At 43.6% G+C, this 14,134-nt stretch overlaps 2 protein-coding genes across 3 annotated transcripts; one reads left to right on the top strand and one right to left on the bottom strand.

Moving 5' to 3' along the window:
- Positions 1–361: 361 nt before the first annotated feature.
- c19h8orf74 (chromosome 19 C8orf74 homolog) lies at positions 362–3,792 on the top strand. 2 transcript variants are annotated; one of them, XM_063224155.1, is made up of 5 exons: positions 362–452; positions 915–1,104; positions 1,984–2,174; positions 2,513–2,725; positions 3,473–3,792. In XM_063224155.1, exons 1-5 carry the CDS (start codon positions 405–407, stop codon positions 3,647–3,649), a joined length of 819 nt encoding a protein of 272 aa, XP_063080225.1. In that variant the 5' UTR covers positions 362–404; the 3' UTR covers positions 3,650–3,792. The 2 variants fall into 2 exon arrangements, with proteins under 2 accessions (XP_063080225.1, XP_063080224.1); XM_063224154.1 differs by having other exon boundaries at positions 1,984–2,189.
- A 1,114-nt stretch (positions 3,793–4,906) lies between these two features.
- On the bottom strand, positions 4,907–14,134 carry LOC134435308 (L-threonine 3-dehydrogenase, mitochondrial-like). The gene is made up of 9 exons (XM_063184196.1): positions 13,980–14,134; positions 12,773–12,972; positions 12,503–12,545; positions 12,081–12,151; positions 11,800–11,949; positions 11,260–11,432; positions 10,774–10,864; positions 7,604–7,873; positions 4,907–6,001 (listed from the first exon to the last, which is right to left on the bottom strand). Exons 2-9 carry the CDS (start codon positions 12,951–12,953, stop codon positions 5,862–5,864), a joined length of 1,119 nt encoding a protein of 372 aa, XP_063040266.1. The 5' UTR covers positions 12,954–12,972; positions 13,980–14,134; the 3' UTR covers positions 4,907–5,861.

Below are 14,134 nucleotides of genomic sequence, written 5' to 3'. Positions count from 1 at the left end.
CAACCATCTGTGCCAGTAGGATTTAACTCTTTGGTTACTAGGGAGCATGGCAGATAGTTTCCTGGCGTTGTTTTTTCTTTGTTTTGTTTGGTGTTTTTTCCCCACCCATCCCATAAAAAATAAACCCAACACCAATCAAGTTGCCTAATTGATCATATGAAGAATCTGAGCAACAAATGTATTATTGATAAACTTGTGGTTCTTAAGAGTGAACTCACTTTGATAAGAATTGAGGAATTAACCGAACTGACATCTACCCTGTTGTAACTGTCGTGCACATTTTCCCCCACACAAATCAGTGGCATTTAAGGCACGCGACTCGAAATTTGATACGCACGTGAAGTCTCACTTGCCTAAAAAAGTGGACAGTTACCAGGGCAACAAGACGCCCCTGACAACACACCATGGCCTCTCTAACAGCAAAGGACGTGCAGAGGATTGCCAAAATTGAGGTATACGACTACGCTTTTGGCGTGACAAAGGTGTTCATGGAAAACTAGTCGCGCGCTACACATGTGCGCAGCTGACCAAATTAATGCTCATGACAGAACTCGTGAGGCAACAGGTCGATGTAGAGAATGCAAACTATGCGTCTGGCTATACTGAGAATTGCGTTAAGACGTCGTGACAGTATATGTGCAGGCTGGTTATTTATTTATGCGTATCCACTTACCGTTTGTTGTTTTGTGCAACGACCCTAGTGTCCGTCAGCGAGCCTTAGCGGAGATGATGATGGACGTGTTGGGCGATTTGTGTATGATAACATGGTCGGATGTTTTCGGAATTAAATAGAAAGCCACCATTTAGTGATTCCTGCATCATCTTTCCGCATTCGCAACCATTCTTGGCTGTACATTTTATTTTGTAACAGCTTACCAGCATGTGTAACGTGCAGTGCTCTCTATATGTGCCAGAAAAACGAAGGTGTACGCCGCCTGAATGAACATTTCCAGTGGAATGAGTTTGTGGGAGATTGCCAGAGGCAGCACCTGCATCAGGAGTTTGTCTACGATGTCTTGATGTTTGCGGTGAAGCGTGGATTCCCTTGGACAGCCGCGGTTGAAGTAGCAAAGATGTCAAAGGACCTACTGCCAGATCTAAAAGGTAGCCCTGAGTCGCATTTCTGTAACTCTCCCTTTTGTTATTATCATAAAGGATTGGCACTCACGCAGTGCCTGTAAGGCGTAAATGCGTGCGCACGCGCGCTCGAACCAGTGATAGTAGGCGACTGATGTTTCGATGATGCCTCGAATACCAATTAGTAGACATCAGGATAACCAGCAGCAAAATCATTGCAATTGGTTTCACATACAATCCTACCACATTGTCATTTTTGTTCAAGGAAGTTCATTCTTTCACAACCCCAATCTCCACCAGTGAATGGATGCCATTTGCACCATTAAACACAAGTTTCTAAATAGGGACATTAAACAGACATGATGAACAGCAATACCAGAGACTCTTATCTACTCTCTCTGGCAATACTGTTACTTGGTGCATGACATCATATAGGAACAGCAATGTAATTGGTGCATGGCATCATGTAGGAACAGCAATGTTATTACGGTAACACTTAACTTGACGCTGGTGTCATAAGCATGTCATTACAGTGTCATAATAGTGTCATTATGAGACAGTCATAGATAAGTCATAAACATTATGTCCATGTCATAAACATGTTATGGCAAATGTTTATAACACATGCATAACTGAGCCATGACACTATTATGACACTGTAATGACATGCTTATGACACCGGCTTCAAGACAAGTGTTACCGTTATTACTTGGTGCATGGCATCAGGTACTGTAGGAACAGCAATACTATTACTTGGTGCATGGCATCATGCAGGAACAGCAATACCGTTACTTGGTGCATGACGTCATGTTGGAACAGCAATGTTATGACTTGGTGAATGGCATCATGTAGGCAGCCTACTTCCTCTCTTCACCTTCACCTGTTGTCACTGTCCACTCACTGTAGGTATGGAGAGAGACCTGGCCATAGAGTCCATTGCAGAGCGTGTGTCACTGTGTCTACCCAGCCTTTCACCAGACCATCGCAGTGCCGTTTTCAACTACATCGCAGAGGCCTACACAAGCCACCACCGCCTGTACCAGGCCTACCTGACCACGCCTGCTGCCAAGCCCCCCGTTACCCAGCTGAGAGTGGAGGTAGGGCAGTCATGGGTAAGCGGTTGGGCAGTCATGGGTAAGCGATTAGGGCGTCAGACGTGTAGCCCAAAGGTTGCCGGTTCGACTCCCGACCCGCCAGGTTGGTTAGAGAAGTAATCAACTAGTGCTCTCACCCATCCTTCTCCATGACTGAGGTACCCTGAGCATGGTACCGTCTCGCTGCACTGACCCCCAGGGTCGCCATTGAGGGCTGCCCCCTTGCATGGGTGAGGCATAAATGCAATTTCGTTTGTGTGCAGTGTTCATTTGTGTGCGGTGGAGTGCTGTGTCACAATGACAATGGGAGTTTCCCAATGGGCTTCCACTTTCCCTTTCAGGTTCCCCCGGAGCCCCTGAAGCTAGGCGAGGGCATGAACGCCAGCGAGTGGGAGAAGAGGGAGGGGGTGCGGAGGCTCTCCGAGGCGCAGGAGGAGAATCTGCTGGAGATCCGGCAGCTAAGGGAGCAGGCGGGCCAGATGCTGCTGCAGGAGACGCTCGAGGCCACCCTGGAGGATTTCAACAGGCCACCGGAGGGCAGCCTGGGAAAACAGGTGAAGCACAGACACTAGGGGTGTAAATCACAGCCTCCATGACGATACGATATGGTATCGATTTCTTAAAGCAGGGATTAGATTATTTTCGATACTTGAGAATTCCCCACGGTACGATATGATCGATGCATAGATACATTTAGATTGTTATAGTATGCCACTGGAGGGCAGCCTCGGAAAACAGGTGAAGGACAGACACCCAACACCCAGCCCAGTCTGTAATGCTTTGTGTCGAGCTGATTGCAAAGTGCTTTGTTTGCAGTGATACTTCTACACAAATAAGGCAAACAATATTACCATTAGTTAAAACTGCATTGTAATAATCTATCCATCTCTGAACATTAGGCCTACTATATGATCGTAATTTTTTAAATCCCAATGGGGCACTGACACATACACAGACTATATGGTTGTGAAAAGGGGTGCACAGGAAAAAATAGTGTGGCACGACTCATGTAAAGGGGGCCTTGGCTGGAATTAAATGAAGCGGTATATCGGGGGCCTTGTGTTGGTAAAGTTTAGGAACTCCCGGTGTATGCAGGACTGGACTGGCCATAGGGCATATCTGGCATGTCCCGGTGGGCCCTGCAGCCTCGTGGTCCCCTATTTTCAGGAATGTTAAAAAAAACAAGTTTCAGCAGTTCTGCACCGCTAATTTTGAGGGGCTCCTTTAAACCAAAAGGGCCCATGCTTTATTTCTCCCCCAGTCCAGCCCTGCGTGTATGTAACTGTGCCTTTTTACAACAGGAGCTGGCGAGAATAATCCGCGAGGTCTTGCAAGCCCAGGGGGAGAAGGTGCTGGAGCGCATGATGAAAGAAGCTGCTCTCAGCCAGGAACTACTGCAACTGAAAATACAGGCCAAGACCATCGCTCGGCCGACAGACACCAGCGTTACTTCAAACCAACAAAAAACAAAGAAGTAGCAACCTAGGAGCCCCCCCAACACATGTTGATGCCACATGATCTAAGACTGAAGATATTTTCTGCAGAAGTATCATTTATAGTACATGTTACAATGATTATGGAATAAAGATGAAAGTTATGGTTCCTTCAGGGGAAAAAAAGACTGGATTTGTCTAAAGAGAAGTATTTATGAGGAAATGGTTTTTTATGTCATTATTATTCGTTTACAGACAGAATATAAAACTTAAAATCACAGTGCAGTAAAGCAGAGTTCTCTTGCTTCCAGCGATTCAAAGGCCACTGGGGCATCAGAGACAAAGTGACCTTTTGGAGACATTTTACAGCTTGAATCCCTGCAGGTGGACAAAGCCCTGGTGTTTAAAAATAGGCCACCTGCCTTTTGATGAAGCCATTATTGCTGTACGGAACATCGCCTGGCCTGCTATGTTGCTGTGAGTGACTCATGTCTGGCTTGATCCCAGAGCAGGCCAATGACTAAACATTTGGTGCTGCTCAGGTTGTGTAAATACAGGCTTCCCCTCAAGAAGTCCAGGGCAGGCCTTGGGGTTACCCCGTGCCATCTGCTTCGCAGGGATCACAGATGAAAGCCTCTAGTCTACTGTAATCTGATCTAATATGCCTACTGCACGCTCATGGTAGTTTAGGGCATCTGCAGGTTTTTTTAAATGTTTATCTTTTTTGATCATCATGGGTTAAATTTAAGACCTTCACAGAGAATTAGAAAATCCAAAATGAAAGAATATCAATCATGACCACCTTTCCAGTGTTTCCAGTGCAAGTAGCCTCTTTGTGCAGATGGGGTCGCCAGTGGGCCTATTCACTATTTGCTGAAAATACTGAACTACTATCATAACAGCATTGCTATGACATTAAGAGCAGATTAAGACAGATTAAGACATAGCCATTACAATTTTGATGACAGTAAGGTTAATATCATAGGCTCTGCACCAACGGGTTAAAAGCCTCGCCACATTAGACATGTGAATTCTACCACTACCAGTGCTCTACCAATACCAATAGTCTACCACTATTTTTACTTCTCTCATTTTGCGGCATACCAAATTCTTTTTTAAAACTACCAAATTCAAGATTAAAATGTTGGGGGGAAAGGATGGCATTTGTGAAATCTGTTTACAATCTCACTTGCTTTCATTCTACTATTTTCCAGAGTGGGAAAAACAGGAAATTACATGAATGCAGTAATTGAGCCGAGATGGCCCTCATTCCATAATTACACAAGACACAACAGCCCAATGTAAACACAAGTTGACCATTTATTGAAGTGTAAAAACATGTGTGCAGGTATTCACACTGGAAAAAATATACATTTCGCCTCTACATACAATCTGAAATTAACTTGATAACTAAATAAACAAAACAGACATTCCAACAATTCAGTGGAATAATACATTTTTCCACATCATTAAATTCCTTAATTTAGAAAATAGGAGGGCTTTGATTTCATTCAACCCAACTGAACAGCTTTTATGACTAGGAACAAAACATACAGTACAAAACATACTTTAGCACCCTTAAATCAATAGGCATGAATACGCTAAAATAAAAAGAGCCATACACAGCTACAGACTCCGCATAGCACCGCCTAGACAAGGTTAAATAGTTTCTAACAAAAACACAAAAAATAACACAAGAATAACATTCTTGAGTGCAAAAGGTACAAATAAATAGCTCACAAATTTTCTTCATAAGACCAAGCATTGTGTGGAGTGCATTTTCTAATACAAAATGAAAAAAAAAATCGTTTCATCATTGTCACACTTCAACAAGATAAGATTGTTTGGTAGATAGACTCTATCTAGCGAACCTTTTTTGACTGTTGCTGATTCAAGGCATGTGTAAGTTCAGTAAGCAGAAGCAGCCCAATATTTGGTTTGACAGACACTATTTGGTTGCAAAAGACACATTATGGCTATCCACTGTGTGTTTTTAAAGGGATGCAAACATTTCTGGCAATGTTCCTTCATTTCCTTTTAATCCCTTTGACCCTGAAAAAGTCCCTTACAAGACATACCGGTATATAGATGCGCATTTCCTACAATACCCATTTGGAAATAACATAACTAAAACTTTTTTAAATATCCAACAGTGCACTTGAAATACTATGTACGTACATTCCTCTTGGTTTTTCAGGTCCCTGATAGTCTAAAATGCCACATACGGTACACAGAGAACCATTAGGCCTTTCTGGATTCAATAGGCCTTGGCAATCCTGGAGTCGTGGCCGAGGAAGTTGAGCATGGTCTGGATGAGCTCTGGGAGATCATAATCGTGCTTCCATCCCCAGTCCTTACGCGCATTACTGTCATCGAAGTTCATCGGCCAGCTGTCAGCTAGAGAGAGAACACAGTTATGATAAGACATTAAACTCTGTACCACATCATGCAAACATTTTTACATCGCAGAGACCCTGTCCGTTTGTCTCAATATCTGCATGTCCGTCTGCAGCGTTTTGGGACCGTAGGTGCGTGCTTATGGACACTAGACACCAAAGGCCTTTGGTCTCTAGTGCATAGGTACCAGAAAGGGGTCTGCAGTGGTGCATTGGCATCCCCTCTTTTGAGCTCCCTAAATGAGGCTTTCTCCACTTTTACTGCAGACAAATTAATGGAGTGCAGCAGCAGTAACATTGTTAAGAAATAAAGAATCAAGAATAAAAAATGCACCACCATTTTAAGACTCGTTCCGGCACACTTGGTCTAGTGTCACAGTGACACATTCAGACTGATATTATGTAAAGCGACCTTGGGTGTTTTGAAAGGCGCTATATAAAACGAAGGTATTATTATTATTACTACCTGTGGGTGGCGCCACACACAAATAATCACATGCATCAAGCACTGGCTAGGATCGGATTGCTCTTGTTTGTATTTGATTACCTTATTATTCAACAGGAAAATGAATCATATTATAGCACTAAATTTAGGCCTAGGAATAAGCCTAAGAGGCACCAAATGGTCTACTTAAAAGTAGCAGATTAGGCTATTATATGAGGCATTTGAATGCTTCAAATACCTGATTGATTATAATGACTGCTTTTTGATATAAAACATGGAACAGTAACAAAATAAGTTACATACATTAAAAGAAGGAACTAATCAGGGATGACAAAAAAGGCCCTAAAGCTTATTTCCATTGTGGCCCATAAGATGGCAGAAGACAAGAGCATATAAATCAATTTGAATTCAAGGTTACTGCCAAACCATGTAATCAATCATCATCAAGAGGTTAATGTAGGTTTAACTTTTTGACATTCACATTACAGATGTTTTATATCACCTACCATGCGGTCACGCTTTTACTGCATGTACATCAAGTGTAATATTGTCCCTAGATGACCAATAAGAGTTCTTACCATGCTTATTACTTATGCTTACGCACAGTGTAGGTGTATACTGTTTTTTGCAGTGCTTTCCTCATAAACCACTTTAAAATTCATATTTGAGAGTGTGGCGTTTCACATACTCAATCATGTGTCAGCAGTCTCACAAAGTTTTTCGAGGGCCTGCACACCTCAAACATCTTTGTTAACAGGTGCAGCATTTCAGATTGTAATAGTTTTCAGCATAGTATAGAAGAATTGTGCAACACTGCTACTTTACGTAATCACTACCAGAGTCTCTTGTTTTCAGCGTTTTTTTTCTTCCAAAGTGCGCCTTCATCAAAGTGGTGATGAAATAATGGAAGAGTATTCAGTTTAGTCCAGGAAGAGAGGTTCTGAGGCACACAAGGTTGCAATTTTTTAATACTTTTTGTTGGCTAGAATGCCTACGTGTTTCAGTACTTCTCTTCCTGGACTAAACTTAAGAGCCCCTACACTGATGAGCAACAAGTAAAAAGGTGAAGACCCAGAAGCGCTCAAATTACATGTTTGTGTACGAGTATTCCGTTGTTCTACGCTGAAGAAGATGACAGTCTCTAGCTGACTGACTCACCTATGGCCTGCCGGACGGGGTCGATGTTGTAGGTGACCTCCAGGCCAGGCAGGACCTTCTGCAGTTCGTGGGCCAGCTCCTCGGGCGTGAAGCTCATGGCGTTGATGTTGTAGGTGCGCATGCTGAGAGACTCGGCCGGGGCCTCCATGATCTCCAGGGTGGCCCGCAGGCAGTCCGTGATGTACATCATGGGCAGCCGCGTGTCGGGACGCAGGTTGCACTCAAACTTCCCCGTCTTCACCGCGTCGTGGAAGATCTGCACAGCGTAGTCTGCAATACATTGGTCATTTTAGCATGTTAGCGCAATGCTTATAACAGTGTTTGTCTCTTAGTATTGGCTATTCACTTGAATGAAGCATTGTCTAATAACTTTGATGTGAGTAAAATTTATGTGTGAGTGCACAATACATTTTTATTTATTATTTTGCCTTTATTTTGATAGGACAGTGAAGTAATGACAGGAAACGAGTTGGGAGAGAGAGACGGGGAAGGGGCAGCAAAGGACCCGAGTCGGATTCGAACCCGGGTCGCCCGCATGGTAAACGAGTGCCCTACCAAGTCGTTTCGTTATTATTCATGGAAGCCTGTTAAATTTGATGCTGTAGAATCTAGATGGTGGTGTTAGATAGTGGTGTGCATTGGCACTGCCCTTGCGATGCAATTCGATTACGATTCGGGAGGTAATGATTCAATTCAAATCGATTCAGTCCGATGTTATTTAAAGCAAGGCAAATTTGTTATTACTTTATTATTGAATTGTCCTGGCCCACATTGCGATGCATTGCTGAATTGATTATTGTTGACACCATTAATGTTAGATGTATGGCAGTGGTACTCAAACTGTGGTATGCGAGACTAGGGCCTTTTGTTATGCTGAATTAAAAGCTGATTAAGGATTGCAGCCAATAACGTGTCTTTGGTCTCCGCCCGCATCTCGGCCTGCCTCACCGACCTGTGAACATGGATGAAGGAACACCACCTACAGCTGAAACTGTCCAAGACAGAGCTCCAAGTGATCCCAGCTAAAGAGTCAATCCTTCACAACATCAACCTCAAAATGGACACTGTGACCCCAAACAAAGTCAGCAAAAACCTTCGCGTCATTGTTGTTGACCAGCTGTCATTCTCCAACCGCATTAATTCAGTCGCCGGGCCTGCAGATTTCAGATGTTCAACATGAAGAAAATCAGACCCTTCCTGACCCAATATGCTACGTAACGACTGGTTCAGGCCACGGTCATGTCCCGTGTTGAATACTGCAACTCCAGGCAGGTCTACCTGGTTGTGCGTTAAACCCACTGCAGATGGTCCAGAATGTGGCGGCACGTTTGGCATTTACTCAACCCAAAAGGACCCATGTTACGCCGCCTCTATTCATCGAGTTGCACTGGCTACCGTTTGCTGCCCGGATCAAGCACAAGGACTTGACCCTTGCCTACAAAGCCACCTAAGGAACGGCTCCAGCTTATCTGAAGGACATACTAAGGCCTTATGTTCCTGGAAGAGAACTAGGCTCCTCCAACTCAAACGGTCTGGCCCTGTCGCCTGCTCGCACTAAGCGATCCGTCCAGACTGTTGTCGGTCATTGTTTCTCAGGGGTGGAACAATCTCCCAGAGGCTAGACTACATCTCCTTCCACCTTCAAGATCCAACTTAAGACTATTCTCTTTCGTGACTATCTACTACACTACTGTAATGCTTGAGCTGGCTCAGTCCTGGGCCAGACTCTATGATATGATGTGTATATACTCTACTTAACCCTGTGCTCATGTACTTAAAAAAATGTAACCCTACTTAAAATCTGCACTTGCTCTGTATATTTTCTGCGCACTTTGTATCTGCTGGTGATGTTGGCTATGATTATGCCCTCTATTGTAAGTCCCTTATGTTAAAAGGCGTCTGCCAAATGCAATGTAATGTAATCGTTGATGCTACATTTTGTAATATTGAATTGAATGAATTTGAAAACATAATGCATAAAATACTACTATGCCTGTGAGAAATTAAAACAAACCTGTACTGAATGTGGTTGTAGCTGTGGATGCCACACACTGTACCATTTACTTTCACTTTCAGAGATGTGTTTGCTGAGGGGGGCGTGCTCTCAACTCTGCTAAGAGTTAGAAAGCCATCACAGCAGAAATACTCTACATGAATCTGTCCTATTTTTTTTATTTGTAGTTTATTTAGCAGGACAATGCAGTGCATATTATTACAAACATGACATGGCAAGGCCATGACACAACTTGCAGGCATGAATTCATAAAAGGTTTGTAGCTACCTTCCCTAATTTGCAGCCTTCCCTTTTCGCTTTCGCTTTCCAAAAAGGGATGGTCTTTGCTACGATATTCTAATGTTGGTTGTCAAGGTCATACTTGGAGAGCTCAATGTTTTCTCAGGTGGTGCAGAGCGCACAAAGTTTGAGAACCACTGATGTATTGCATAGGAGAGATTGTCGTCGGTGGGTGGGAGTGGCTAATTATAATGTGTCTGGAAGTTATAAGGAGAGCAAGAATATTTATGCGTTTGCTTACTGAACCGACACAGTGAACAAAGTCCTTCTAAACAAATCTGTTCCCACTTGGCAGCTGGCTTCCGGGCGTCTATTTCAAGATAAGGAGATCAAAGGCCTATCTACAGTAAGTGAATAGACAGGGAAGAGTATGCTTTCTGAGAACTACGGTAGAAGATATAAATATGTACAGGGTAAACATCAGTATGAACATGAAATTGAAATGGTTGGTGAGTGGTTGAAGAGGAAAAAATGATGGCTACACCTTTGGATAGTATATTCATTGTTAATCTCAACCAAGAGTGACAGTGGAGCATGACAAAGCAAGATGATTTATATCAACCGTTTGCTTGTCTTTTTGCACATTTCATCACTCTGAAAGAACATTTCTTTTTGCCGTTTTCCGTGTGACAAAGTTCACCCATACATTTCTGCTTTTGATTCTTTTAAGAAGGGCATGTAAACAACGGTAGGGCACAGGGGCTGCCACACCGGCGACCCGGGTTCAAGTTCGGCCTGGGTCTTTTGCCGACCCTTCCCCATCTCTCTCCCCATTCGCTTCCTGTTTGCCATTCCTACTGTCCTATCAAAAATTAAGTCAAAAAGACCAACAAAACAAAAAAGAGAGAAAGAAAGTGTGTCTGTGTTTGAGCCTCACCGGTCGTGCCGCCTCCAGGCTGGGAGTCTGCTGAGATGATGCCAGGGTACCGTAGGCAGCGGAAATCCAGTCCGTACCTGTGGTGGTAGTACTGCAAAGGCACATACAGTATGTCACATTTACAATCGGGGTTACAGACCTTATTACTGGTCTGAAAGTCTTATAAAAACTGTATTAGGCACTGTAGATAAGAGAACTGAGGAGGCTGGCATATCCAAACACGGTATATGCACATTTATCCTTTTTATCAGCATGTTGCATCTGAGCCTCTTAACTCATCAGCCCAATGTTTCTTTTTACAAGACGACATGCCCATGTGCTAATCCATTGGCATTTTTTACGTAGCAATAACATTGCAATATAAAAGAAGCAGCTTTTGTTCTTTGAGATATAAACTGACTAACTCCATAAGCTAAGCAGAGTCATCAACAGTTTATTTCTTTTGACATGAATTGGTCAGCAGTGTTTCTGATCAGTGAGCCTCACCTCTCCCATGAGCTCCGCGTGCACCTTGGAGACGCCATAGATGGTGCGTGGCCGCTGGATGCAGAGGTCGGGGGTCGGATTGCGGGGAGAGGACGGCCCAAAGGCCCCGATGGTGCTGGGCACAAAGAGACGAAGGCCATGCTCGGCCGCGATGTCCAGAATGTTATGGAGGCCTATAGGCAAGAGAAATAAAAGACTGAGGTTACGCAACTTGGTAGATCTTTATGTATGAGTTCACCCTCATCTAACAGCATCTAATTTTGATATTATTAATTTAGACTTTTCAACATGTTTGGGTACCATGACAAGTGCTATGCAAAACGTATGCATATGCATGTATTATTACATCTTCATTCATCAGAAATAATTGTAATGCTCCACCCTTAAAAACTTCAGCATCTCTGTCCATAACATAAATAAGTAGACGTCATTTGCCTTTAACTTCAGTGCGTAAAGATGACCATCAGTTGTTTAAAAAAGCGTCTGTGCATATGTATGATTGCAAGCATGGGTGGAGAGATATGCCTGCAGCCCACTCACCAGTGATGTTTACGTCTCGGGCCAGTGACACATTGGCCTCCCCCACCGCGCTGAGCAGCGCACTGTAGTGCACCAACCAGGTGATGCGGTTGTTCACCACAATCTCACGCAGATTCTTGTAGTCCAAGATGTCGGAATAAATAAAAGGACCTACCAAAGGACAGTGAATTGTTCAGTTAATCGTCTTATGGAGAAATTATAGAGATTAAAAGAATCTTCATTATGATAGTCTGCACTAATAAATACAAGGCAGTTCCCGCACTATGATTAGTCACACTCACCATTGTGATAGACTTCACTTGGAGGCTTTCGGATGTCAGACAAAATGATGTTATTCTTTCCAAACTGCCTCCTGTCAAGGAAATGACGTCGGTTATGAGAATAATTAAACTCATTACATTTGGAAACCCAAGTGGCCTACAGTATAAATAAGTAATGAGGTCAGATTATAGCACTGCTCTTTGGATGTTCTGATCATTAGTTACAGTGGACACTCAACAATGGCGATTTTGTGTGGGAAGTGTTGGTGATTCAGTGGACTATCAGCATGCACTTTCTGAATATAGGCCTATTGACAGCTGGCAATACCATTTTTTTTTCATATAACATACGTACAGCAGCTGCATTGGCTGCAATACACTAGCACCATTATGTTTGACTGGCTGCAAGCATGTCTGGAAGAGAGCTGAAAATCAGTTCTTACCGCAGCATCTTGGCAAGCCCCACCCCAAGCTGGCCAAGACCGCCTGACAGGACAGACAGAGAGGAGAGAAGGGAGGAGGAGGAAATATATAAGTCCGTTTGTGGGGATACTGTATATATAAGTCAGTCTGTGGAAATCTTAAATAACCATGCTGGTAACCATAGTGACAAAAAGGCACGATTTTTATGCTGGTGGGTGCCCTACAATTATGCAATGTACTGTATGTGCTGTTCTACTGCGTGTTCTGGGGTTGAAGATTATTCCTCCTACCAGTGATGAGGACTTTGGGATGGTCTGTCTCGGAGAAAGACACGGAATGAAAGCCTGCATCTGAGGTGACCTGGCGTGGGGAGAAGCTGATCGTGCGAACAGACACGGCCAGAGCTTCACATCCGCAGTTCTGCTGCGTCCTGAGTGCGTGGCGCACCAACTTGCTTAGCGCGCGATCCATGGCGTATGTGGATGGTTTCCTGTTAAAACAAACGCATCACACAATCAGTTTGTTGCAACCATTTTGACGTTGCTTTGGCAAGGTACATCACAGTACACAAGGGATATTTTCCTCCTTTTATCGTTCGCACACAGACGTGGACTGGCGCTCGCACACATACACCCAAGTCGCTAAATCGCGCCACCTCCTGGTAGTAAGTGAAAACAGCAGTCCAGTCTCCTCCTAGGATGCTGAGGACAGAACAGTCGGATTGTGCATTGTTCTGGTGGTTCATTCTATAAACTTCGCATTATTTGTCCTGCCAAATGCGAAAAGCATTCCTAAATGAACTGAAAACCAAATCGATGACGGAGCACCCGGAATATCAACCAGCAGCATTTCCTCAGTGTAGACTTCCGAGATCCCACGCGGCCTTTTCAACACGTTGCTCAATTGTGAAGGAAGTAGACTACTTAACTTGCATCAACGCAAAAACTGCTGTTAGACGACAAAACACGCAGAACATAACACAACCATTTTATACCAAGTGCAGCCACGTAAGTGCAAACTGACATACGTAAAACAAACGTGCGACAACTGCTTGGATATGAATAGTTTGCTAACAATAACGGAAATGCATTAGTCTGCGCAGCGGCACACGATGGTTTTGTTCTTATCAAGCCACACACAAACCCAGCAGACCGATACGACTTTGCGTTTGCTTCCTAATGTACAGACTGTAAATTAAAGGGTGGAGGACAAAGCTAGCTAAAGATGTTCTTGGCACAGGACCAAACGGGCGGCTAGCCCGCTGCACATCAATAAATTACTTCAACAATAAAGCAGAGCAGATGGTTTTAGGTTGGACACGTTACTACAAAACACGCGACAACGCAAAACACAACGGTGGTTGGTTCAAAGTGTGTTGAATACTCCACTAAATAGAATGTTAGCTTGGTATGATGGATGTGACTAGAGCCTTCAAATAAGAAATGGTGTTAGGAATTTGTAATAGACACTTCAATACAGTAATTTGACACTACTTACAGTGTCGTTGAGAGGGAAAAGGAAAGGAAACAGGAGAGTAGTGAATTCCTTCTCGTGAATATGATGCTAGTTATCTGATGCGTCCACGCGTAGAGTCTGGTATGCTGCTCGGATGTATTGCATCAGCTGCTGCAGACACACACGCTTATCTTGAG

The sequence above is a fragment of the Engraulis encrasicolus genome, chromosome 19 (genome assembly GCF_034702125.1).
Source record: "Engraulis encrasicolus isolate BLACKSEA-1 chromosome 19, IST_EnEncr_1.0, whole genome shotgun sequence".
In the NCBI taxonomy this organism is placed as follows: domain Eukaryota; kingdom Metazoa; phylum Chordata; class Actinopteri; order Clupeiformes; family Engraulidae; genus Engraulis; species Engraulis encrasicolus.
Note: the sequence above shows the minus strand (reverse complement) of the source record. Positions and strands in the feature narration are given on the sequence as shown.

Bases quoted from the DNA above. Each gene is read 5' to 3' on its own strand.
- LOC134435308 (XM_063184196.1), bottom strand. From the start codon at position 12,953: ATGGATCGCGCGCTAAGCAAGTTGGTGCGCCACGCACTCAGGACGCAG. The intron at 11,950-12,080 runs GTGAGTGTGACT...GTCCTTTGGTAG, and splicing joins AAGTGAAGTCTATCACAATG to GTCCTTTTATTTATTCCGAC. The intron at 11,433-11,799 runs GTGAGTGGGCTG...TCTTGCCTATAG, and splicing joins CCGAGACGTAAACATCACTG to GCCTCCATAACATTCTGGAC.
- c19h8orf74 (XM_063224154.1), top strand. From the start codon at position 405: ATGGCCTCTCTAACAGCAAAGGACGTGCAGAGGATTGCCAAAATTGAG. The intron at 1,105-1,983 runs GTAGCCCTGAGT...CACTCACTGTAG, and splicing joins CCTACTGCCAGATCTAAAAG to GTATGGAGAGAGACCTGGCC. The intron at 2,726-3,472 runs GTGAAGCACAGA...TTTTTACAACAG, and splicing joins AGGGCAGCCTGGGAAAACAG to GAGCTGGCGAGAATAATCCG.